This window comes from Aptenodytes forsteri, unplaced genomic scaffold, assembly GCF_000699145.1.
Source record: "Aptenodytes forsteri isolate BGI_AS27 unplaced genomic scaffold, ASM69914v1 Scaffold107, whole genome shotgun sequence".
Classification (NCBI taxonomy): domain Eukaryota; kingdom Metazoa; phylum Chordata; class Aves; order Sphenisciformes; family Spheniscidae; genus Aptenodytes; species Aptenodytes forsteri.
In genome coordinates this window covers 291,589-319,194 of record NW_008794118.1, presented here as the reverse complement: position 1 = coordinate 319,194, position 27,606 = coordinate 291,589, and the positions used below count along the sequence as shown (strand labels likewise).

The 27,606-nt window shown below is 36.3% G+C and overlaps 1 protein-coding gene across 3 annotated transcripts in view; it reads left to right on the top strand.

The window, feature by feature from the left end:
• ATRX (ATRX, chromatin remodeler) overlaps window positions 1-27,606 on the top strand; it is a 77,186-nt gene that overhangs the window by 15,344 nt on the left and 34,236 nt on the right. For all 3 annotated transcript variants that reach the window (XM_009276421.2, XM_009276445.1, XM_009276413.2), the window contains 11 exons: window positions 359-3,288; window positions 6,803-6,881; window positions 13,534-13,664; window positions 14,187-14,366; window positions 16,047-16,140; window positions 16,675-16,783; window positions 17,446-17,625; window positions 18,024-18,165; window positions 19,348-19,457; window positions 24,138-24,284; window positions 24,491-24,668. In XM_009276421.2, coding sequence (XP_009274696.1) covers window positions 359-3,288; window positions 6,803-6,881; window positions 13,534-13,664; window positions 14,187-14,366; window positions 16,047-16,140; window positions 16,675-16,783; window positions 17,446-17,625; window positions 18,024-18,165; window positions 19,348-19,457; window positions 24,138-24,284; window positions 24,491-24,668 — 4,280 coding nt within the window. The remainder of the gene's footprint in view (window positions 1-358; window positions 3,289-6,802; window positions 6,882-13,533; window positions 13,665-14,186; window positions 14,367-16,046; window positions 16,141-16,674; window positions 16,784-17,445; window positions 17,626-18,023; window positions 18,166-19,347; window positions 19,458-24,137; window positions 24,285-24,490; window positions 24,669-27,606) is intronic.

Below are 27,606 nucleotides of genomic sequence, written 5' to 3'. Positions count from 1 at the left end.
GCCTTTAAATCAAATATTTTTTTTTTTTTAAATGCTCAGAAGAAACATGGAAAATAAAATTTAATTAATTTTTTCTCTTATTTAAAATCTGTGCTGAAATTATGTTTGGATATTACTGACCATTTCAGCTTTGTGAACTGTTAATTGAATACATTAATTTTCTGACTTTTCCAATTCTCAATTGACTGCTTTTCAGTCATGCTTTTAATAATGTTTTCAATTAATGGATATTTGTTTATCACCTGAATTTTTAAAATGCAAATTCTTTATCAAATAGTGAAAAATATGTAAACTTCTCAAATTTGTCACCTAGTTGATATGGAGATAAGACTCTTATATTTCTTATGTCTCATTTCAGGTGGTGTGCTGAAGGTGGAAATTTGATTTGCTGTGACTTTTGCCATAACGCCTTCTGTAAAAAGTGCATTTTGCGCAACCTGGGTCGAAAGGAGCTATCGACTATACTGGATGAAAATAACCAGTGGCACTGCTATATTTGCCATGCAGAGCCTTTGTTGGACTTGGTCACTGCATGTGACAGTGTCTTTGAAAATTTAGAACAGTTACTGCAACAAAACAAAAAAAAGATCAGAGTTGAAAGTGAAAAAAGTAAAATATATGACCATACAGTAAAGTTTTCTCCAAAGAGAAATAATTCAAATTGTAATGGTGAAGAAAAAAAACTAGATGATTCATATTCAGGTTCACTAACATATTCTTATAAAGCACTAATGGTGCCAAAAGACTTGCTTAAGAAAACAAAAAAGCTGGTTGAAACTACAGCAAATCTGAATTCTAGCTTTGTAAGCTTTTTGAAAAACGCTGTAGAAAATGTAGAAATAAGTCCAACTGTGCAACTTTGTCAGCTAAAAGCTTTTAAATCTGTGTTGAGTGACATGAAAAAAGCTCATCTGGCACTAGAAGAAGGTCTGAACCTGGAGATACAAGCTTTGAATGTTAAAATCAAAGACAGAAATACCAAAGAGAAAAAACCTGATATTAGGTCAGAAAAAAATGAGGTGAAAAAAGATGAAGGAAAGGAACATGTGGCATTAAAAGAGGATGACACCGTAAAGACACAGAAAAAAGTTGTATCAGAACGGCCTGACAGCGAGCCCATGGATCAAAGTGTTCCAACAGTGGAACAAACAGATAACAAGCGTACTTCTGGTGAAGATAAAAGATCTGGCAGAAATGAAGAACCTCAGTATGAACCTAATAGTACAGAGGCTTTAGACATGGATATAGTGTCCATTCCCTCATCTGTTCCTGAAGATATTTTTGAGACTCTAGAATCTGCTATGGAGATTCAGATTACATCAGATGAGCAAGACAGTGGAAATACAGGAACAGATCATGAGACTCTAAATTCAAATATAAAATTGAACACTCCTATGAAAGATGCCAAAGGTGGTACTAAGTTAAAATCATCGGCTAAAGGAACAAAAGAATTGATTGTGAAATTGACTCCTGTTTCCCTTTCAGAGTCTACAGTTAAAGCTGAAGATCAAGACAGCAATCTAGAAAAGGGAAGTAAGGATGTTGTTGTAATACCTAGAGCAGAAAACTGTGATTCTGTAAAACAGAATCACAATGCTGGCAGTGAACCTTCCACGGAGAATGAAACTGTCTCACTTGTAGAGGAATCTGATCTCAGGAGATCACCGCGTGTGAAGACCACACCTCTGAGACGCCAAACAGACATCAATCCTTTAACATCAAATTCAGAAGAAGATAGCAATGATGCATGCAATGAAAAACGTAAGAGAAAATCATCAAAACAACCAGAGAGGAAAAATGATAAAAGAAGTTCTTCTGACAGTACTGTTGATGGTCCTAGCCCTAATAAACTTTCTAAATCAAAAAAGCCATATGTATTAGATCATAGCTCAGATTCTGATGAGATGCCAGCTGTTCTTAAAGAAGTAGCTATGATGAGTCACAGTTCTTCAGATATTGATAGCAATAGTGAAGCACCAACAAATGATCAGAAGACTTCAAATTTCCTGAAGAATCAACCAGTAAAGGATGAAAACGGAAAACGAAAAAGAAAAAGTTCCAGTTCTGGTTCAGATTTGGATGCTAAAAGAGGCAAATCGGCTAAAAATTCTGCTGCTGCTAAAAAGAAACGACAAAACTATTCAGATTCTTCAAACTACGATTCTGAGTTAGAAAAAGAAATAAAAATTTTGAGTAAAATTGAGTCTGCAAAAAAAGCTAAGAAAAAATACTCGCGAAAAGAAGATAGTTATGATTCCTCTGAAGAAGAGCAGAGGAAAAAAGTAAGTAGTAAGAGAAAGATAAATTTGAAGAAACAGAGAGAGAAATCTTCTGGAGATGACGATGCTGAAAAGTCTTCCCCAGAGAAGGAGATTAATCATTCTTCTAAAGATAAAAAAACTGGTAAGGGGTCAGCTGCTAAGGAAAGGATAAACAGGGACTTAAAAGAAAAAACTGTAAAGGGAAAGCATGATGAGTCTTCTGATGTTGAGAAGTCTTTACTGGAGAAAGAGGAGAGTTGTCCTAAAGGTGTAAAGCTAACTGAAGTTAAGAAGAGCAAGGATTTGAAAAAGAAAAAGGCACAGGAAGATTCTTCTTCAGAGAGTACTGAGAAATCTGCAAAGAAAGAGCACAATTTTGATTCTTCAAAAGACAGATTCAAGAATAAAAAAGGATCAGAAAGCAAAGCGAAGAAATCTGAGAAATTGAAAAAGAAAAGTTACAAGAAAGAACAAGATGATTCCTCTTCTGACGTTGAAAGGTCATCTCCAGAGAAAGGAAGTTGCAATTCTTCTGAAAATGACAAAACTAAAAATGAACCAGTGTTTAAAGAAAAGAAAAGGAGGAATTTGAGAGAGAGAGTATCTGAAAGAGTACAGATTGATTTATCCTCTGATGCTGAGAAATCTCCCCTAAAAGAGGAGAGTTCTTCTGAAGATGCTGTGCAGAGTAAAAAACAAACTGAAACTAAAGAAAAGAAAAAAATAAGTCACAAAAAGAAAATTTCCAAGAAAGAACAGAATGACTCATTGTCCTCTTCTGATGAGGAGTCTTATGAAGACAGTAAGAAAAAGATCAAAAGAGGGTCAATGAGAGAAAGTAAAAAGAGTAACTTAAAAAAGAAAGTGTCAAAAAAGAAGGTGGTTGTCACTTCCTCTTCCTCATCTGATAAGGAAGAAAATGATGAACAGAATTCAACAGGTGATGGAAGCAGTGATGAGCAGAAAATTATGCCAGTGACTGAAAACTTAACGCTGTCTGCTGGTACAGGATTTTGTCAGTCATCAGGTGTGCAAAAGATGTTCATCTACACGTATTATTCATATACTAATAGAGGAAAATTGTAAGATTTGGGTAACATTTAATGATCTAGAAGTGAAAATACTCATAAGTAGGTAACTACACATTTAAACGTTTGCAGCCAGATAGGTTTTCTGATACTGATTTGGAAGCACCCATTTCAATTTGTGCCGCTTGTCACTTGTGGGGAAAAAAGGATGTCGCTGTAAATGGAGAGGCTTGAAAAGCTGTAGACTGTAATTCCAGCAGGTGTTTCCTTGCAGCACAGCTTTCAAAAGCCTGTTCCTCTCTTTGGCTGCCCAGGTACTATTTAACAGCAGCTGGTTTTAAGCAGTAGGCATCTAGTGAACTCAAATTTGTCAGCTCATGGTTATGCAGCAGAGGTGACTCTGGAGACGTGGCATTGTAGTATACGTTTTAAAAATCAAGTAGATGATCTTTGTGCGTCACGAGACCCATGTAGCCTTAGAGCAGCTGGTGTCAGTTAACAGAAATCTGTCATCACTTATTGTTTTCATAGCAGGTTTAATAGTAATAATTCTGTTTCTTGCCAAGATAGAACGACTTCATCAGTGTCTTACATCTTTAGGAAATTAGAAAGAAATTCAGAACTGCTGAATTTGAACACTTGGTTTTAAAGAACTTAAACTTACTGTCCATTACAGGGACAGTACACGTTTTTAATAAATTAATTTTCAACTAGAAAAAATGAGATCTATTTGCTGTTTTAATTACCGTGACAGCTAAATTGTTTCCTATTTGTTTGCTTCTAATGATGTTTCATAGAACTTTCTGTACGTGACTTTACTGTAACTGTTGGCTCAGTAGTTTGTGAAGCTGCAACTAAACAAAAAATGAATAAAACAGCAATATGTTTATGAAGATAGCAGAAGGGACATAGTTGCATTTTGGTTTTCCCAAAAAGCACTTATACGCAGATACTAAATGCAAAATGATATGATTGTTATTTGTAGTTTCTTTTTAAACAAACAAACAAACAAACAAAAAACCCCGACAAAACCCAACATCAACATCCCACCCTCCCCAAACAAAACACCCAGATTTTAAATTAAACATAATGTTCCTCCTTTTTTCTACCAACTTGATGCTGACCGACTTCTTCCCTAAGTTTTCCTGCGGTTTAGTTTCTGGAGAGTTGTTAATCTTTGCAGATGCAAAGGTTGCTTTTCACAGGTGCTATGCTTCTTTGGGTTTAGAGCCCTGTAAGAAAGCAAAGGTTGATTAATGGTGTTTTGCATCATTGTAGACTAACAGTTGGAAAATAAGTTTCTTATTCTGCGTATTATACATGTAGCCCTGCAATGTTTGTTTTTCAAGGTCCTCTGATGAAGTAAGTTTAGTTGCGTCTCTCTGCATGTACTGCTGGGACTTTTAGAGCTTTTCCTTGATGGCTGCCAGAACAATGTTTTCCCCAGTGATGCCACTGCTGGGGGAGATTGCAAACAATGAATAGTCCGTTACTACACAAACCAGCGTCTTGCATGTGGTAGCTGCCACGGCTGCTAAAACACTCCCCACAGATAGACAATAGATGGTACTCAGTGACAGTAACCCATATGCAACAGTTCTCTGCATCACTGGACCATCAGAGAAAAATACTTTAAAAATAAAATTGCTCATGTACAGTGTATGTTCATAGACTTGGTATTGAAATGGCCCAGGAGGAAAAACTTGGTTATAATACAACAGAAGGTGTCTGAGGCAGTGGGAGTGATTTTTTTATTTGCAAGTCACAAGTTGAAAGATTGGATAATTATTGGATGGGAGAGACGGATGACAGTGTACGAATTGGAAAAATGAGATGGTGATGTGGGATGATGGACAGTAGAGTTAGACTGAGAGAAGTGGGTTGGTTTAGCCTGGAGAGAGAATGCTAAAAATGGGGAGTCTTAATTGCTGTCTTCTAATCACCTAATGGGTAGCGGTAGAGAAGGCTGTGCCAGATGTATGCCGAAAGGATGAGAGGCTGTGGATACAAGTTTTGGCAAGGAAAACGCTGATTAGATACTAGGAAAAAATTCTTTACATTGAGGATGGTCAAAGCCTGAAACTGGTTGTCCTGTCAAATTTTGGAATCTCTGTCCTTGGAAGTACTCAAAACTTGACTGGCCAAGGCCCTGAGAAAACTGACCTCACTTTGGAGTTAGCTCTGCTTTGAAGATGGAGTTGGAGTACATTATGTCCAGAGGTCTCTTCCAACATTAGTTATTGTATGATTCTATGAGAATCTGCCTTTGTTACATTATTTTAAGAGGAGGCAAACTTGCCCTTTCCCTTCAGTTTGCTTTTGGCTTAATAGGTGAATAAAGGAAGGAGTCTTTTCTGTGTCTGAACAAGCTATGTAGGTAGGTAGTTGAATGAGACTTAGAATCTGGTTTAACCAACAGGATACTTTTATTTATCTAAGCCCAAGAGTGAGGGACTTTCTGTGATCACCTCTTACACAGTCCTGTCCGACATCTGGCTAGTGGTAATTCCAGGACAAGCGTATGTTAAAACAACTTGGAGCAAGCCTCTCACAGCCTAGTTTTAGTCCACTCCCCGCAGGTAGAAAATAAACAGTAGAAATTATGAATGAGGGGATCTCAGTTCATTAGGATTTTGAGGTCTCTTCTCCTAAGCTTAATTTTAACAACTAGAAGATTTGACTTACTTATATGCGAGTCAGAAGAACGAGAGAAAAGAAAGGGGAAAGGCCTGGGAGTGTGCTAGAAATAATGTGAATTCTTCTCAGTTCAGCCAGGAGAGTGCAGAGGAACTTAAAAGCAGGTATCGTACTGTGCTATCCTTTCTCTATTACGTGTCCCATGCTGTTGGTTTTGATGTGCTTTCCGTATGACACAGTATCCATATAGTGCAGCTGGGGTTTGATACTTGCAGTAAGGATGGCACGTGTAGTTTTCAAAACGTAAGTCTTCACACATACACAACAAATGTACATGCATTGTATTTGATACTCTGAAAGCAAAAATAGGCAAGGATTATTGTTCTCGAGTACTTCCTAATGGCAACAGGGTAGCTCGTAAGTTTGGTAAGTGACTCTAATATATTTGCTTGGGCCTTCTTTTCAATGTACACAAGTTCAGTAGTGGAGCTTCTGAAATGGAGCTAATAACTTCTTAGGAAACTTAATTTCTGAATCCTAAGGGGAGTATTCAGTCACTGTATGTTTTCGTGTAAAAGAACAAATTTCACAGTGTGTAATAAGGAAAGAATTGCAAGTTGTGTGTAGTTGCAAGGATAACGTGCTTAAAAGTGCTGCTTGAAAAACTAGATTTTTTTATTAATAAAAATATTTATTTTTAGATGTCAAGACAGGTAACTGGCTTTTTTGTTTGCTAGTAGAAAAGTGGTGCTATTACCAAGCTGTTTTTATATGGGAGTTCTTGATGGAGTTGATGTGCTGTGTTGTTTATTGCTGATTTTACATGTGTTAAGTGTTCATGTTTTCTGGTTTTTTTGTTTCCCCTTCCTCCCCCAGGAGATGAGGGAGAGACTAAATCAAGGACTGTTCCAATGGAGGAGGAGGAAGATGATGATGACGATGATCCTGAGAATAGGTATGATACCATCCATAAGGACTTAAAAAAGATTATAACACACCCTAGGCGTGGGCGCAAACCGGCGCAACGGAAGAGCAAGCAGGTTGTAAAAACCACGACTGCCTGCCTTGTAAAGACTCGCTCACGGGCTTCCCGCAAGTTTGAACAAGGGGCCAGAAAACAGAGGCCAAAATCCAGAAATGCAAAGAAAATATTTAGAAGTGTTAGCTAACACACCTTGCATAGGGTGTGTTATAAATGCACTGCAGCACTGTCCATTTTATGTTCCCATTAAAAGTGTGAGGTTTGTGACAAGTATTTCATTCAGGCAGGTAAAAACCTACTTCTGATAAATGTGAATTTCAGCTAGTTATATGAATAGAAGGTAAAAATTTGCATCCGTGCAATATGCAGTGCTAAAATATTTTCAGATTGAACTTGGTTATTACTGTTACATAATTTGCCTTTAATAAAGAGAAAACACAAACGTGGAGAAAACAGTATTAGATATTTTCAGCTGTTAATTAAACTGAGTTTTAATCCACTAAAGAATACCTGAAGTGACTAATGTGATAGTTTAAGGCCCCGATTCTACAAGCACTGTGCATAGGCTCAACTGGTATCAAAGATACTAATTATACATACAAATTTTAAGTCTTTGCATTAATACTTTCAGAATTGTGGCTTATATGTATTGCTTCAGTTTCAAGTTCAATAAAAATCAATCTATGTAAGATACAGTTAGTTAAGACGTCATATTTTACCAGTACCATTGTAGTTATCAAAATTAGCCTGACTAGAAAATGTAAAAGCTTCGTTTCCTAATGAGTGAATGCACAACATGAAGTATTGCTCAATTATGAGCCACAGTTTCTTTTTGGAAGTTACCTGTAGTTAGACTAAAGAGTTGTTCAACAAATTTTTATACGCTACTTCAGAAACTGATTTTTTTGGCCATATAGCATGTGTGGGACCAGCTTCGTAGCTTTGCACAGTTGCTGATGGAGTCTTTTTCTGCTTCTGAGCCTTACTAGTTTAGAATATGGTATCTTTGTTTCACAGAGTTGTACGTTTTGACCTGTGGCTGAAGTAAATTTTAAAAACACTGTTTTATATCCTTTATGGACCTCAGTTTGGCATCAAAATGTTGCTGCTGATGTAGTTCTTGCTTGTTTCCGGTCATCAAATTTAATCAAATAATTCACCTTTTAAGGAAAGACGCTCTTTAGGGACTTGACAGCACAGGGTCATAAGCAGAACATGTAAATGTTGGCAATACGAGAGTTTTTTAAAATGATGCTTTAATTTCAGTCTTGTTTTCGTTATTTTTTCCCCCCCTTCTTTTTTCTTTTTTGTTTGTTTCTTAGGTGTTTCTGGTTGATATCTAAGCCAATACGCTCTTGTCAAAGTTCAGTGTTTACCATACAAATGTTACTGACAGATCTTAATTATTAGTTTTAAGAGCTATATTGGGAAATGAGTTAACCCAATTGATAACAAACAAATCCATAATATGAATTTGGGGTTTAAAAATCAGTTTCTGTACTTTGTTTTTAAGCTGAATCTTTGTTGAAGTTTTTATTTAGGGAATATTTTGAATATATATTTATGAGATGGGGAGGTATTTTGTCAATAAACAGTTTTGTCAACCTTCAGACATGTTAACTGGTAACTGCAGTCTAATTTTACATTCATCACGTGTTGTACTTGGCACCAAAATCAGATATATAAAATGTAAAAAGATGGAACAAATTTCAAGAAGTCAAAAGCTTGTTCTGTTCACTCAACACAAAGTGTTTAAATAGTTTTACCTACTATTCAGATAAGTTGCCTATTTTCTTCCAGGCCAAAGAGGGTACGTAGTACCTACTGGGTTTTTGTAGTGTGGGAACTCTCATGTTTGGAAGTCTCTAGTTTAGATGTTCTGTTATTTGCATGCCTTTGGATGTGCATGACATGAATATTAATAGTCTTGAAATCATCTTTGCCAAAATGCGATATCCAAGTGGGTCATAATATGACATACAGTGCTGTATGCTTTCATCTTATGTTGTGTAATTATCTATTATTGGTCCTTCTGATCTTTTAAATGGTACTGTTTAATATGTTTGCAGTAGTTTTGTTTATTAAGTTAATAGTGTATTTAATGCAGAATGCCTTTAAGTATTTGATGGTTGCAATAAATTTTTGTAAAACGTTTTTCTTGTCCAAGCATTTAATTTAATACAACTCTGACAGCTTGAAAATCGGACTGTTTCAACAAAGACAGTACAGTATTTAGAACAAGGTGTTTGGCAGTTCTCACTTTTTTTTTTTTAAAGGGTATGACATTTCATCCAAATATTCATCTCTTAAAATACATTTTGAATGGTTCAAAATTTTTTAGTAATATACTAAAGGGCCATTTATTTCAGTAGTGCTTTAGCTGAAGGAATGGCGGCTTTTATTAGCCACGTAAAAATGTCCTCTCCCTGTCCCCACAAAGGCTTGTTTTGGGCAACCTTACTTCTACATATAATTAGTAGGTATTTATGAACACTGCGTGTGAGTTTATATAATCTAATTGGTAATAATACGTCATGATAATTAACTAATATTTAAAATTATCAATTTTTAAGAAGAAAAATTATTTTTACAGTGGTAGCATTGTCTCACCAAGATTTTTGACAATCTATAAATGAGTCCATCGTATTGGCACTCTAAAATTCATGAACAAGAATGGTGCAAGTTATCATGTGGACTTAACTCCACATCATGAGAGGCTGCACCTGCTATTCCGTTTTTGCTGAAATGTCTGAAGGATAAAGTAGTCCTATTCTGCGACTAAGCAACCCCTGGATAACTTCCAGTTTGCCTATCTCTTTTTAAAAATGTTTTCTTTTAGCATAAGTTAAAAAATACATAGTAACCAATTCATTATTTATAAATGTATATAGTTGGTGTCATTCTTACAAAGGTGAAATATATTTAAATCCTGATTTATATAAAATTATACATATATATACTGTGATTTTATTCTAGAGTTGTTTCTGTATGTCCTGGTTGAGATTACAGCCCCATTCTGTAAGGCACTATATAAATACGTGTTGGGAAAATGTCCTTTATACAAATCTGATGATATGTTTAGGTAAGGTGGAGCGGGGCTAGGCAACATGACATGCTCAAGGTCACAGCAGATCGGTGGCAGTAATGAATGAAATGCAGGGATTTTTTTTTTTTTTTAATGTCTTTTTTACTACCTGAAGTCCTGTGCTGGAGGTCATACAGCTCTCTGTGCTTCTTAATTAAATTTGTTTATAGTGTTCAACTGTTACATCTGGTTGGCCAAGAATATCTTTTATGTCCTTGACCCGAGTAAATATTACGATATCTTTTGATTTTCATGGGTTTCTCTGGAAGAATGTGAGCGGGGGAGTTTTCACCTTATCATAGCTTGTTTTTCTTGGTACTTGCAGTTTGATGTTAGTGCAAATATTAAAATGTTAAAGCTAGCATATGAAGTTTCTTAGCTTAGAAACCTGGTCACTTTAAATGGGTTTATGTCTTAAAATAGAAATGTGATATATTATCCTGAGCCGCATATAATTTAATTTAAAACCAGTTTAAAGAGTCTAGTACTCAATTTATTCTAAGCCATATAAGCCATTTGTTGCATCAGTCATTTGTCAGATGCATTTACAGGGCTTAATCTGTTTGGTTCTACTATTGCTTACACTTCTAATTCCTATCAGATATGTAGTTACATTAAAAATAGAAATCTTGTAAATTCTGAACGTCTCAACAACGTCTTACATTTCTAGGCTGACATCATACCAGTAGAACGCGTTGAAGAGAATGTAGCTTTTTTCACTAACCAAACAGTTCCATCTCAGTTTGATGCAAAGTGGCTGAATCTTTATCCTAGCTAAAAAATATGTCTAATTTTCTATCTCGGAGTATAAAAGCAGTAACTTACTAATATTGTTATAAATAATTAATTAGAAACTAATAAGTTTACCCAATCTGGGTGGTGGTTATGATGATGATCAGTAGGAAAATAACAGCATCTTCTGTTTATGGATAGTAGATATTGTGCATTTTATTTTTAGGTGAATGATACATTTGCCCTTTTTTTTTTTTTTCCCTTTAAAAAACTATTTCATAAGAGAACAAATAAAAATGTATGTCTTCTTTTGTTAAGAAGCAAAGTCAACCTTTGTTTAAAAATATATAAACAAATTATTAAAGGTGACTTGTATGAAAGGTAAGTTTTGTTATCCATGTACAAGTTGCGTTAATTTTGCTAATGCAATTGAGGACAATCCGAAATAAGTCAAAGGCAGTATTACTAGGCAGTACTTTCAGGATTGAATTTTAAAATTTTGCAGTTCTTTTTAGTGTTTCTACTTTTTTTTCCTTCTTCCAAAGCAAAACCTTGGTGGTGACAATTTTTTTTTTTAAACAAAAGTAGTAGCCAAACTGCTGCTGTCTGCATTTCCTGGAGTAGGATTCAAGGTTAACTTACATTAAAAGCTTTTAAAAAGAAGGCAACCTGTGATATTCCAAGTAGTTTCATTTTGAAGAAAAAGTTCTTCAGACCATTAAGAGATGGAAGAAATACAGTCTTAATTTCTTATATAAGGAGCTATTTATTCCTGTTGCTATTATATGTGATGTGGTGAGTTTAAAAAAAAAAACAAAACAAACCAACAACAAACAACAACAACAAAAAAAACCCCTAAGTTCCTTTTCCAAATCCTCTGGAAGGACCTAATGCAAAAAACATTTGGAAGAGGATGTTGCTTATCTCTGGACTTTAGTAAGTTTTCATTGGGTTCACACTGTGATCTGACGATATATATGGAATTAAAGCTTACCAAGAGCACTGCATTTTAAAGTTTTAATCAGCTATTCCTTCGCAAGCTATTTCTCAAAGAAGGGGGGGTGTTTTGGATGCTGATGGATAGTCTGTGACTCACTGAGCAATCTTAAATGTTTATTAAACCATTTTACTTCCATCTTTTAATAATAACTGAATATACATTAGCATTAGAATCTTCTTGGAAAATATACTACCACTCAAAAAACCAGAAAATAGTGTATGAAGTGTTAGGAAAGATACCTTGGGAAAATTCCCTTTGAAAAGTTCCTTTGCTTTAGGGACACGTTACATGCTGAAAAATGAAATACAGATTCTTTAAAACCTATTTTATAGTGCTGCAAAAAAGTAACAACTTAATTTTCTAACGTATAAGAAGCTGTACTTAAGAGATCACTGTTCCTTTGCCATTTCCAAGTGAAGCCTAGATTGTGGTTCAGTTTCATGGGTTTTGAACTACTGTTTTGACCGGTATAAAAGCTTTCCCGTTCTGAACTATGTACATACAGTATACATTAATTCTCCTGAAAGGCAAGACAGACCAGATTTGACCTAGAAAAAAAACCCTTCATTTAAAATTGACGACCATGGAATAAAAACTAATATTTCTAATATTTATATGAGGAAGGCCTGGTTTCATTCTTTCAGGATTTTTTTTCCCCTGGAAGTACGAGTTCTCAGATAAGTCCACTAGTTTCCTGTGCTTTTGACATATTTTATATTTTGCCTTGGATAGATTCATATAAGATTTTTTTTTTTATGTTGCAAGAGCATGTAAAGAAATCATTTTTCCATAGTGACTTCTTGTATGTTAGCTGAAAACACTCTTGTGCTGAAATGAAACTGTGAGAAGCTGAGCGAACAGTTTGTGGAACGGGAAATAAGATCGTAATTTTTCTTTGAAGTTCAGGTCCTGTAATGTTTGATAAAACTTTTTTGTGTGTATGTGTATATACACGGGGTTTTTGGTTTTTATTTTTTTTCCTGTAGTTGCTAGAAGGCAAGTGCTTGCAGTTATATGAGGGATTCAGTGTGGGTTTTTTTCCTGAGGCACTTAATATCCGTTCATCTTGAGACATCATGAGTTGCTTCAATTACTCCAGCATCTCTTTTGCAGTAGGGTGGGCCCAGGCAATTAGAATGGTAACACAGTTGAAGGCAAGCTATGTAGAGGTAGGGGGGGGGGGGGAAAAAATTTTTTTTTTTTTTATTTTTTAACCTGTGCGTTTATGCATATTGCAGTAACCTTTTTTTCCTTGTTTAAAACATGCATTCAGGGATAACGCTGTTTTTAAAACTTACTGTTTACATATACACTGGTCAAGTAGATTCAGTGCCTCAGGAAATTAATCTCATTGATTTAAATCAAGTAAGCATGATAACCGTTTGGGGGGGGAATGATTTGAGTACTAGGATTTGGTCTGCAGCATCTTCACGTTCTTGTTACAGTTAGAATTCATATAGGTGCCTTTCCTAGAACCGACAAGAGTCCATCCAAACAGACAGTGAATAAAATGAAATGTTTAAGTTTGTACATTTTATAGCTATCTCTAGTCTTGCTGTAAAGCATGAAACTTCTTTTTTTAAGAAGCATTATACAGATTTGCTTTCTAAAAGCAAGTTAACACGTTACATTTAACATGAGATTTTTGCTGATGTATCCTGTCTTACCACAATGGCTTTTCAGCGTGTCTTTTTTTTGTTCAGCTTTCAACCCTTTTTTTGAAGTTCTGAATGGTATAGGATTACACTTATCGTTCATAGACTTACTTGAACAATGGAATAAATAGTTTTTTCTGTTTTACTTCAAAGAATTGCCAAGAAAATGCTTTTAGAAGAAATCAAAGCCAATCTTTCCTCTGATGAGGATGCATCTTCAGATGATGAATCGGATGAAGGAAAAAAGAAAACTGGAAAGCAAAATGAAAACACAGGAGATGATGGTGAGCACCAAAAAGCATCTGGGAAAAAGTGGTGCTGTAGTGCTTGTCATAATTTCAAAGGTCACTTGGGAAAATTGTAATTATTAAAGTTTCTTCGGTTTTCAACAAAAAAATGTCATTGGTGTTGATAGGTAGTTGCCAAATAGAGACCAATGTACATGATCATGAGGATTTATCATCTCTCTTACTCTTCTGTAAGTGTATTTTTTTTGTTAATAGTCTGATTTTTGTAACCAATTCAGAAGTCCTAGAGATTCGTGAGGAATAATCTGTACAGAACAGTAAGACCTGCAAATGCATGGGAGAGATTTGACTAACATATACAGTCATTGGAACAGACGTTCCAAGTTTTCAGGCAGCGTAAAATGCTTAAAATTTGAGGGAACAGCGGTATGTCGTTGCCCATAATTTCCTGGAAAAGCACAGAATTTAGCCTAAATTAATTCAGATTTTAATTCTTGCCAAATTTAAGTAAGAAAAAAATGACCAGTGTGCATGTTGTACTGACTCTTAATCTGACAGAAGAGAACGAAAAGGAAGATAATTCTGAATCGGATTCAGAGGAAGAAGAATCAAAGAAGCCTAGATACAGACACAGACTGCTGAGGCACAAGCTGACAGTGAGTGACGGAGAATCTGGTGAAGAAAAAAAGGTGAAACCAAAAGACAAAAAGGAAGGGAAGCGCAGAAGTAGAAGGAAAGGTACATAATGCAAATATTTTTTTTTTGTCACAAGAAGTACTTGCTTCTATAAAATAAGTCCAAAGCATGTCAGAATGGAGATCTGAAACTCCATAATTTTAAAATCTCTGTATAAACTTCCTTGTGTATTAAATCTGGAATTCTGTTATCTGAGTTTGATAAATAGTTTTATTTAAAATGCTGAATACAAATGCAGCGCTCTCCACTTACTGTATCCTCTGAATTGGATTAATCTTCTAATTCTTAGAATATTAATCTTAAATAACAGAGGCAAGCCCAGTATGTCCAGTTTGTGAAAATCAATCTTGTCCTTTATGTAATTTCTCTCTTTAACTTGGACTGTTAGTAGGCCCTTGTGCATCACCAATTTCCATCCTAGAATTTAAATGTTGCAAGCTTTAGTTGAACAGCAGATGGCACTGTGAAATGATGCAAGAGCGCAGAATCTGTCAGCCCCTTGCATTTAATCACTTTGAGCAGAGGAGGGGAGCGATAGTAAAGATAAATGCTTGCTGCCACGTTGGTCAGTGTAGATGTTGATAGTGTTTCATGGCCAGTGGAAGTAAGGGCGCGCAGTACTTTCCTGTTCCTTGTGTTGCGCTAACGCTAGCCATCTCTTGCGGTGTTCCACAGACTAAAAGATGCGATGCGATTTGTTTATCGTTCTCCTTCATGAAAACTCTTAAATTTTTATCTGAATGTATGTTCATGCTTTTCCTCCCTTACGGAACTATAACTCTACCAACAACATTTCTTTCAAGAAAAGTAATTGTAAATTACAGTGGCAATGTGCAAATAAGATGCAGCCAGACTAATTCTAAGAATTCTTTAGTGTAAGTCTTTTAAGTTCACTACTCTCAAGTAGAACAATATACTTTATTTCAGCTCGCCGTTTTTTAGCCCGTTGTTATTAATGTTACGTTTCCCCATGTATGTAAAACAATCCTTGTTTTAAGCCTTGTTATTCATAAAACAGTTAAGCTTTCCACAGTGTTCAAGGTCAAACTGAAATTATAAAGGTGCTAAATGGCATGCTGGTCTTAATTACCTATAAATGCCAGTGATAGCTCCTAAAAGTAGTTACGGAAGTATTACCTAATGCTGCTAGTTCAGGTGTATTTTTAATTGTCTTTTGAATCAGTTTTAAACTTGCATTACCTGAAGAAACTTGAAGTCATAAATACAGTAATATAATTGCATATGTTGTTAGTAAATAAGGGTTGGTTGCATGAATTGTGAAGTAGGATTAAAATTATATCTAAAACATTGGAAACAAAAGCTTTTGTTTAACTAAAAATCCCCTTTTGTTTTCTGAAGTTCTGTACTGTTCCCCATTGCGTTCTCTCCTCCTCACCTGCTGTCTTTGAAATGTGACACTTTCTAATATAGTGCTTTCCATCATTTGCTTGTAAACTATACTTGGATGCATTCATTCATAAAGACCTCAAGTCTTGTTGGCGTAATATGCCATCTATCAGGACTCAACTAGTGCTTACGTGTTAAGCTTTTTTATTCTGTACCCTTATATTTCTGTTGCTTCTTATTAGTATGTTTTATGGGTCCCATGCTGTCTGAAATGAACTTCTACAGTGCTTGTTGATCTTAAAGTTTGTTGTATAGTAGGTAATGTTGCTAACTTTGCAATAATACTCAACATGAAATCATACTTTATTTTTAAAGTGAGCAGCGATGATTCAAATGACTCCGAGTTTCATGAATCTGCAGTTAGTGAAGAAGTTAGCGAGTCTGAAGATGACCAACGTCCAAGAACAAGGTATGAATAAAACTTAACTATGCTTTTCCTGTGTTTGGTTTTTGGTATTTAATAGTGCAATTTAGGCAGTGAGATGGTGAAAGTTAAAGACTTTGGATCAGTCCTTAACCTTTGATGATACTTGTCTATAATTTGGTATCTGCTAATTAACTTTGCAGCAAATGCAAGAATTCTGAATTTGTACCAAAGTATGTGGTACACAGCAGTTTGATGAGCTGGTATGAAAAAAAGTAACAAAAAATGAGCATTTTTACACCAAATATGTCAATGTCAATTGGGGAATGGCGGCTGCAGTAGAAAACTAACACTTAACAGTTCTGAGATTCCTCAGGGTTGTCTGGAATAGACGGTTGCTACGTGTGTCCAGTGAGTTGAGAGGGAAGAAGGAATTTGGAAGTAAACCCCTGATTGCACAAAAGGAGTATATATTCTATTGATTAGCAATGTAGTTCGTGTACTTTTTTAATCGTCGTTTTTCAGTGAGGTGATGAATTACTATTGTTAATCAGTAGTACTGCCTTTTTTTTTTAATAGATCTGCCAAGAAAGCTGAGGCAGAAGAAAACCAGCGCAGTTACAAACAGAAAAAGAAACGAAGGCGTATAAAGGTTCAAGAGGATTCTTCAAGTGAAAACAACAATAAGGTACTATATTTTGTTTTGAATTAATAACTGGGAAAATGAGTTTCTGTCTCTTCTGCCAACTGCTTAGGGACTTGGGTGTCTCAAACAGCTCTGTACAAAGTACAGTAAAAAAATTACAACTTTTCTCAATGTTAATTCAGTGCTAAAATTTGTAAAATGGCACCGTTACGGAGAAAAAACATTGCGTTTAACTAAAACCATTTCCTGTCTAGATCTTGATAAAAATGCATGATATATTCTAAGTAAATGTAATTTTTAAACTAAATGTAGAAGATGACACAAATAGTACATTAAGGCTTTCCTAGTATTAGGGTTTCTTTTCTTACGTGGAGTTGGTGATAGCTGATCTGATCTAGCAGCACTAGAAGAGAAAAATAGTTCTTTATTAATAGTCATTAGTTACTATCAAATGATAACTACCTTCAGTAGTGCCTTTGCACAGCTGGGCTTATCTTTAATATCTCAGAATACATTATAGTTAAGGTGGCACTTCTTTTGTCGTTCTTGCTAACTCACATTTTAAAAAAAAGTATCTTTTTTTCTTATGAGCTAAACTCCACCCGGGTATACAAAATTTTTTGGGAATTTTCTAAAAAATCAAGGATTTGATGGTCTGTGCCATAATTTTCTTGCTAATACTTAATTTATTTAATTTGTAATAGAGTATTTCTGAGGATGAGGACAATGATGATTCAAAATCTCCTGGAAAAGGCAGGAAGAAAATAAGAAAAATTATTAAAGATGATAAGCTTAGAACAGAAACACAAAATGCACTTAAAGAAGAAGAAGAAAGAAGAAAACGTATAGCAGAAAGAGAACGGGAGAGAGAGAAATTGAGAGAGGTATGTTCTGTTTTCTCTGCAAAATGCTAGGAAGTTGAATTGTTGATGATGTTTAAGATGACGTATTTCTACCTCAATTTAATTTGATAAGTAATTTTAAAAACATTCATGTAGCCTTGTAAGCCACAAGTTTTATTTGTAGTTTCCTGCAGGTTAATATTGGTAAGTTTTAGTTAAGACTACTGAGATCTTTAGAAAGCTGTTTCAGTTGCCTGCTGCTTTACTTTCCATGGGGAAAAGCACTCTCCCAAAGTAAGTTGTGATGCGTAGTAAAGAATTTAAGGTTTCTCTTTACTAAATAAATTATGACTTCCAATTTTGCTAAAACTAGGGTCTGTCAAATGCTTGGTATTACTCACGTGTGAAGTATTCCTATGATGCCCTGTTTCTGCTTATAGGTGATAGAGATAGAAGATGCTTCACCTCTGAAATGTCCCATTACAACTAAGCTGGTTTTAGATGAAGATGAAGAAACCAAAGAACCATTAGTGCAGGTTCACAGGAATATAGTTACCAGACTGAAACCACACCAAGTAGATGGTAAGGAAAGAGAGTTTTAATTCTGCCCCTCCCCTCCACTGGCACAGCACCTTAGCAACCTGAATTAGAATCATAAGAAAAACTCCTTGGCAGGCAAATGCCGAATGTCAGGTTTAGTGTTTTATTTTTGGAATATATGAACAAAAGTAAATGAGATCGGCATTACATAGTTCTGTTTTACAAGCAAAGAACCTTAGAAATGTAAAGTTGGAAGGGTCCTCAGAATCATCTAATTCTCCATACTGAGGCAGAATCAAATATATGTTTACCCATTCTACTGAGGAATTAGTATATTCACTTTTTACAGTTTTCAGTGAAGATACAAAAATCTCGCAGTGTTTTCCTGGCTTTCTCAGCAGAAATGTTTTTTTCTGATACCTGATATGACTGCACATCAAGCCAACTTCTTTCCATATTCTGTTTCTAGTGAAGAAGGAGAAGAGGAGAATAACCAATCATAATTTTCTTCACAGCTCATTCTGTTATTTTAAATTTTCCTCAAAGTTCATAATCTACCACCTTTCCATTTTAGTAAGAAACTTCTGGACTTGCTTCAACTCTTAAAGGGAGGTGCCCTGAACCAGACACAGCAGTCAAGTTGAAGCCTCATCTGTGCTGAGTACAGCATAGTAGAATACAACTCCCCAATATATATATTGCAAAGAACAAAAAAATCACCCAGCAGACCCTCGTGTTGTTAATATGTTTTGTTATGTAGCATATATTTCCTTTCCCTTTCAGCTGTCACAGTTCTTGCTTGATTTTTTTTCCTCTTTAAGCATAGAACCTCACATGTGATCTATCTTGGTAGAATTTCTTCTAGTTGGTTTCATATAATTTTGCCAATTTACCAAGATCATTTTAGTCTTTTCATGAAGTCTTGCCACTTTTTGTTCTGTCTCCTCTTTTCTCCCTGTCCGCAAGATCGCAGTTATCTGCAGTCTGCACGGTAATATTTTCTAACCCAGTTGCCACATCTTCAGTGAAAACTGTGAATATAATTAAGTTCAAGACAAAGATCATCCCACGTACAACCCATTGGTCAGAAATAAATCAATAATTATCCTGAGCACTGCTTTTCTAGGAGTTACCATGATCTTACAGTGATCGCACCTATCTCTTAGCAGGTGAACTTTAATAAAATGAATGTTTAATAAGAAAATTTTCAATAATTTTCTTCAGGTGTTCAGTTCATGTGGGATTGCTGTTGTGAATCTGTAAAAAAAACAAAGACATCTCCCGGTTCTGGATGCATTCTTGCTCACTGTATGGGTCTGGGGAAAACATTACAGGTAAGAAGCAAAAGTTGTCTTGTTTTCTCGTCTGTAGCTTGCTCTCAAAAGCTGATCCAGCAAAAGGCAATTTTAATGACTTCAGAACATAGTAAAACTTACTGTTTCCTAGGCAGTGACTCGATGGGGGTTGCTGGAGGAAAACATTTTGTAAAGAGGTCTTGAGAAAGAAGTTGGTTTTGTAGTACGCAGCTGTGAAAGTTCTAATACACGTTTGTGTTTTCTCCGCTTTTAAAATATCTAAAATTAAATGAGGTAATCATCGATACTCATGTGGAAAGGTTATGTTTAATTGTAAGTGATGTGTAGCTCCCTTGCAACTCGGAACAAGAAAATACAGCTAGTAGGAGACAGGCTTCTGGAACCTATGTTTCCAAGACAGTTTAATAATCTTAAGCAGGTTGTGTTTTTTACTGTCTTCCTCATTCATGTGTTGCTCCTTAAATTGTTTATTTTCTTCAGTGTTTTTTTGATTTGTTTGTTGTACTGATAAAGTAGAGGTTTATCAGGTTGGTTTTTGTGGGGGGGTTTTTTGTTTGTTTGGGGTTTTTTGTTTGTTTTGGTTTGGTTTTTTTATGCTAGACTTCTAGTGTCTAAAGTCAGATGCTTTGTGTTTTAATATAAACAATGTTTTGCTACAATTTAGACTGTTCTGGGTTGAGGAACAGGGGGCATTTGTTTCTATTTCAGTAATTGTCCATATGTATGTTCATATTTTTGGGTCGTTGTGCATCACAAACAGTTAAGACCAGAAACTGTCATTGCCTTGGCAGTTAACTATAGGGCATACTTTCAACTCCTTTTTCACTTCTTTATTTCTTTTCTTTGGCTTTACAATTCTTTGCTTCCTGAGATCTTCAGGTTCAAGCCTTCATTGTCACTTCAGTGCATGTTCCTTCTCCTTTACACTGCTGAAGACTGCTTTGTAAAAATCTTTAAAACAGAATATTGCAGCATTTCTTAAAAAAAGATTTCCATTTTTCTTGGTCTGATACAAGTGGCTTTTCTGCCATGTTAAAAGTTGTACAGTGAACAACTTAACCATTTCTATTAGTCTTTAAAATCTGAAGCTCAATCCCCATCTTAAAATGTTTCTTCTGGAACTGATCACCCACGCAGTTGCTGTAAAACAATGCTCATGGCTCTTTTTTTCTTGGGCCTCTTATAATCATTGCAGGCCTCAGGAGAAGCTTATGCCCTTGACCTGCAAAAGAGGTAAAAGATCAAAAAACGTTTTCTTGAATTCCCTACATCTCAGTATTCATGCTAGTACCTTTTCAGGGTAGTCAGGAGTGTTGAATTCCTTTTGTGTTTGCTTGTTTCCAAGTCTCTGTCTGTCTTCATAAATTTTGGTTTTGCATTTAGCCAGATGTAGCATCACCACAAATACTGTGAGGAAAGAACTGGGGTGAGTTGCCCGTCTTGCTGCTCTGCTGCCTGGTCTGTTCCCAAGAATTTCTTTAGGAGAAGTCATTTGACAGAAGAACCTTCCCCTCTGATTCTGGGAAAGAGAAAGGGAAATTTTTGAGAACTCTGAAGAAGAAAGGAGGGTAACAACCTTTATCTGTGCTTGAAAAGGCCCTCAGAAAAGCAGGACCACTTTGGTCTCCCTGTCGTTGGCCTTCATTGATGCTGTGTTTTCTCATTTCTGGAGGAGGGAGATACTCCCATATCTTTATCAGGACAGCTGGCTAGTGAAATGAATTACTGTGAACCTTTTTGATTTCTGGCTTAAACTGAATCATTAGAAATCTAACTTAGAGCTCTGCAGACATTGGGATTGATTTGAACTGATTTCAGCTCGGGATCAATCAGGGCCTTCCTGTGCCAGGAGTGTTCTTAGCTATAAAGTCACTTGACAGGAGATCTGCCTAGTGCTCTGGTGAGTGTGTGACCGGCAAGTCTAGATCACGTTAGCAGCCAGCACTTGCGCAGCACTTCATTCTAAATTCTTTCTTCACCTGCTCCAAATATGGATGCACTTTACTCATTCCCTGGAGTGCAGTCTCTTTAGCATGGTGATGATGGTTCTCAAAGAGGTTATTTTCTTCCTACAGTAAGGATGGGATCCTCAAAGCGTCTGTGAGGAAATGCCATTTCACCATCCTCTTCCATCTTGGTCAGTTGTGGTAGAAGCTTCCCCATTGGATTGGGAAGCCCTATCACCTGACCTGAAGGCTCAAGATCTGTTCATTCGTAGAGAGGTCAGTATATCAACGTACTGGAATTCCAAGCTGTATGAAAGATGTCTCAACATTTTTGTGCTGTAGCTAGATTCATAGTCTGCAAGTGACAACAGCCAGCTTTACGACCTTGTTAGCCACTTAGCAAACAAAATGCTGTAAGGTCCTGTGGACAAGCAGTTAGCCTTTGACACCTGTATGTTTGGAATGAGGTGTCTCAGTAGTTTTTACTCTCTGTAGTGCTCACATCTGCCTTGCTAGTTGGTTTTTGGTGTAGTCAGCACACCTGGATGCTGCCAGATAGCAGACTTGGCTTGGCTTGAAGTCTTTCATTATTATTTTTAGAGACTTGAAATGTACTCCAAGAAAATCTTCAGAGAGAATCTAGCAGGAGGTATCTGTTATTCTTTGCTAGCGTTAGCTATGCCTTACTGTGTCAGATGGCTTCCTTATTTTTGTGTCTTCCCTCTAAACCATTGCTACCCAGGATTCTTCAAGAAGTGAAGTTACATGAGAAATACCTAATCCTGCTCTCCTCTGACCTAATACAGACAAGTTTTATTTAGGACTTTCTGATCCTGAGAATCTTCTTTCTTGACCTGCAAATTGCAGGATATAGTCATGGAGCGCTTAAGCTGGCGTAACATCTTCAGGTTCTTTAGATCCCCCTAGATTCCCCTCCAAAGAACAGGCTCAAGGGAAGCTTGGTTTGTGTGGTTTTCTGATTTTGGGGATTTTCGTGGGGTTGCGGGATTTTTTTTTGAGTAACACAGAGCTGTAGATGATCAGAGGGACTGTGGTCATTCACTGTATGTACTGTTTAGGTAAAACAAGCTGCAATCTTTGTTGTTTGTGGTGCACAGCATGTGGACAGTATGTTTTTAAGAACTACAGCTTCAGTGTATATAGCTTTGCTCATGGAAGTTGGGGTGACAGACACAATATTTTGACAATCTACAATCCTATAGAAGAGGATACATACTTTGAAAATCACCTTTGAAGAGTATATTTTTACATGCTTAGTTCTAGCTTCGGTGTTAACGGTTCTTCAGGAGTTAATTACACCTTTTACCGGGTATTTGTGATGTTTTCCAGAACTGTTGTGCTTTAATGTAGCAGTGCAGTCTAGGTGACTTTGTACACTTGTACTTTATACACTATATACTTCAGTTTGATGAAATACTTCACAGCAGAAGGTATTTTTGTATGTGATCCAGATGTGTTCATGACATTCGTTTTGGCTGTAACTTCTTGATAGTCAAAGAAAGCCACAGTTACAAATACGTATCAAGTATTTTTATGGCCAGTGTTTGTAGCTTAGGTAGTTGTTTTTTTCCTTATGTGGTCATTTGCCAGTCCTACTGTACTCTGTAATGCCGTTTGTTGTTTAGCTCTTAAAAGAGCTAAATCAGCGATAAGTTTTAGCAGACTTTGCAAACTGCCGAGAAGGATCGGGGAAATAAGGCAATTAGGGACTTGCTGGCTGTCCAGGACATAGGACTTTTGTGATTAGTCTTCATGGGTAGTTTTTGCATCTGAACACGAGATGCTTTTGTCTTGATCGCAAAACCACTAGTAACTCCTTTTGTATTGCAGCATCTAAAAGCAGTTTGTTGCCCAGTGTTCCAAGCATAGTCATGCAGTTTGAACAGTGCATTAACTCCGAGATGCCAGATACCAAGATTTGATCTGGAAAGAACTTTCCAGATGTTGTATAGTTATGTGGATTAGAGTGCAGTCTTCACCATTAAAAGTCTGGTGTGAGAGCTGGAGCTGCCGTGGGATCACTGACTCTGCTGCTCCCGGGTTTTTACAGGTTACCTCTAGACTTACCTTCATTTGCTACTGCTCAAAACCAGGCAGCCCAGCAGAAACACTTGAGTGATATCAAAAGATTTAAGTTTTTTTTCCCAGGCCTCAAGGAGGTGTTAGCATCTGCAACATATAGCCAGTCTGGCTACAGGGTGAATGCTCGGAAAGCGTTTCAGTGACCTGCTTCAGAGCTCTTTTGAGAGAATTTGCCAATATGTTGAAAAAATGTGGAAAGCATTGATTTAAGACTGAAGTTCACTTTCAAGAAACTTGATACATTTATGAAGTCCAAAGAGGTGGACTTATTTCATGCTTGGGGCGAGTATTGGGAGAAAGCTTAAAAATGACCTAATAGAAATTTTTAGTTTATGAAATGATTGGTGAAATGTAAAGGGAGGGTTCCCTGTTTATGAAATCGTTCAGCTATCTGGTGCAATTCAAAGCTGCGTGCATCTCAGTATGTGAAGGATGTATGCAGCCATGTAACACAGAGTAATAAGTGTATGACTTCAAAATACATGTGTATTAATTTTTAAGCAGCGAGTTGTTTAACAAACAGAAAAAGAATGTTTGAACAAGACTGTTGTTGGTAAGTTCTATGTGTGAATATATACTGGTATGTTTCTTTCCTAGTGTTTAATACTCAGTGTTTTAACTGGCATTTGTCTGTTTTTTCCTCTTGCAGGTAGTAAGTTTTCTTCACACAGTCTTGCTGTGTGACAAGCTGGATTTTCGGACAGCTCTGGTAGTGTGTCCACTGAACACTGCCTTGAACTGGTTGAATGAGTTTGAAAAATGGCAAGAAGGTTTAGAAGACGACGAAAAACTAGAGGTATAAGGCTTAAAAAGAGTTCTTAAAAATGAAATAACTGAACGGTTCACATAATTGGGAAGCTCCACCACTCAAAATATAGGCTAAGGAATGCACTTTAAATATGTGAAAAATCTACTTGCATGAATAAGCCTTAGGTATTTAAAAGTTATACCAGTACTTCGGTATTTTAAGAGAAATTCAAGCATATTTTCCCCCTTTGAAAGGTCTGTGAACTAGCAACTGTGAAACGCCCGCAAGAGAGAAGCTATATGCTCCAGCGTTGGCAAGATGAAGGAGGTGTGATGATAATAGGCTATGAGATGTATCGTAATCTTGCACAAGGCAGGAATGTGAAGAGTAGAAAACTTAAAGAAATATTTAATAAAGCTTTAGTTGATCCAGGTAAGTGAAAATTAATACAAGTATGCATTATATATACTGTACTTTCTGGTTTACATATATGAGCTAAGTAATCTTGCAAATGCAAATCTGTTGGGCAAATAATTTTAAACCATAATGTTAGTACGATTTATCAGATTTTCTTTGTTGGCCTTTGCTGAGTTACAGAAATGGCTGTTAAGAAACTACCCCATCTGCTTTTGTAAATAGACAGCATTTTCTATTAGATGAAATACAGAAATGACCACAGGAATATATACTGGAAACTCTTCCTAATAGGTATCTCTTTTTGCTAGCATTGCTTCCTTTGCAAATTAATTTGAAGTGGCTCTGTTGGGAACCTAAGATTATTTTAATCTGCTAATTTGCTACAACCACAAGCTGCTTTATCCTTGATAGAAATCTACCGTTAAGGGAGCAACTACACATGAAAAATAATTGAGAATGTACCTTAGAAGTGTGAACAAACGAGTGTTAATTAAGTGGTAATGAATTGATTGCAGATAAAGCACTTAATTCATTTTTTCAGTCTAAGAAACGGATGTCTGGTTTAAGCTCAGCTGAACTGAGCTTATCAGGTGGTCACCAAAAAGAACTAAAAATTTTAGGATTAGCAAGTTTCACCAAAATAGCAAAATTTTCCTACAAATTCTGAACTTGCAACTGATATCTGAAAACAACTTACGGTTATGCAGTATACCTTAAAAACTGTTTTTAAAAGGCACCTTTGCTGTAACTTTGCTATTTCTCTTTAAATTGAGAATGCTGATATGGTAGGTAGGGTAAATGGTTTCTTTGATTCTGGAGGTAGGTTTTCTTGGGTTTTAATTATCTGGCTGGCCTTCAGGTTTCTTGACAGAATGTGGTGGTTTTTCTTTTTTTTTCTTTCTTTCTGATTGATGAAATACATCATTGGTCTGGTTTATAATTGTACGTGGTGAGCTTGATTTTGTGAAGTTTCAAATAATAGTAGGGCTGTGAATTTTGTTCTAACAGACAAAGGGATTATTCTAATGGGTAAAATAACTTTGTGATTATTGGCATTGGCCAATTGGAATTGGCATCTCCAGCTCTGCAGAAAGCCTGTTTGAGTAGCTAAAACATTAATTAAGTTTCTGCCAGTTTGACTCACTAAATCACGTAATTGCTGTGGAGTCAGGGAAGCTCCAGTACAGTAGCTGATGAACTCTTTTTGTGACCATGTTGAATCCACAGGCATTATTTAAGCAATGAAGAAGTGCAGTTCTTGCCGGTGGGTTTTCCCACTCCTTCTTCTATTAATGCTTCAGTTACTAAAAAAAAAAGAAGGGGGGGGGGAACCCTGTGTTCGGTCCTATTCTGTATCTGATTTGCTCAGGATATTGCATTTGTTGAGAACGTTGCCAGGAAAGTCAAAGCTGGAGAAGAAAAGGTGTGAACTGCTGTCTTGAAGCCGTGGTGACAGGACAGTGGCCTGACAGGACAGTAGCTTTGCATTCAGTTGGTGATGTTCCGGTGCAATGATGAAATAAAATGTTACACGCTCTTAGTGATTGATTTTTGTGGGTTTTTTTCCTTGTGGAAAGTGTAAGGGAGGCTAAACATAGGGGTTGGTACCATGTGTCTTTATAGTAATATTGTCCCTGCCTTCGTGGATTTGTATTTATATAACTTCAAAAATACTGGACTGTGGAGTGAGGTGGCATGTTGGGCATGCAGTTTTATGGAGGAGACAGTGACTTGTGTAACCTTCCCTGTTCCACCTCTTGTGAATCTCTTGGGTTTTACATCCTGCTTATAGGTGTGGTTCTGTTCTACTTCCAAACCTCTTTAGACAGCTTAAGGACAACGTGATAGAGCAGTGTTTGTGATTAGGTTATTGACTTTTGTAGATTTAATCAAGTTCAGAAACTGGAGCACATGGAGCCTTGTAGGTTTTGAATAATTTCATATGAACATGGAACCCCCTGTTTTATTCTCTTCCTGGACTAGTTGGTTGGTAGGGTGGAATCAGGCCATTAGGAAAACTAACCTTGAAAGAACTCCGTAATTTTTTTTAATGTTGCTTCAAATCTTTCTCTATTTTAACTAATTACAAAAAGACGGTAGTGTTCATCTGTTGTTATCCATTAGTTTTCGGAGACATTTGGATTGGCTAAATTGATGAGAAGTATCCTGCAACGACCATTATTTGTTTGCTGTCTTCATGAATCACAGCATTGGTAATATAGCAGGCTGCCAGTAAGAGAGTTATGAAGCTATGTGCTGGCTTACTGCTGTGACTGTAAATAGGAAAGCCTTTGCCTCTGGGAGCATTTTTAATTTAAAAAGTTGCAAATTTGGTATTTGAGCGATAATTTAATGATATGTGTCTGGTTAAAATGAATACTGCTAGGGTAGACATATTCTATAGTAGAAGCTTGTATTGCACTGTATACTACAGAAGAGGGGACCAGAGAGGGAAGGTTTAGCCAAAGTTTATGGGTGGAGAAGTGATTTCATTAATTAACTAGCTCTGCTATGTGAAATAATAGCAGGATTATATACGCATGCAGAGCAACAAATGGTTTCCCATAATGCTTTGTGCAACTGATGAAACGCTGTTTGGTTTATTGATAGCTGTTGTGCTTTGCTTGCAGCATTTCAGTAACTTTGTATTTTTTTACTTGTTACTACTAATAAAAATTCCATTACTGTTTAACTTGGAAAGAGCTCTTTAATTGGCAGTACTATGAAGCTGACTTAAGTTCTTGTAGACTCCAGAGGAAAAGGAGAACTGTGTGTATATCTATATATCTATCGCTGAGTATGTTTTATGTGTATCAATATAGTAACGTGCAAGTACAGCAAGAAGGATAAGAAGATGAAGACTGTGATCTTTGAGGAAAGATTGAAGGAGTAAGGCTTTTTAGCCTAGAAAAAAGACAACTAAACTGACAAATTTTCCACCATGTAAGAGCTG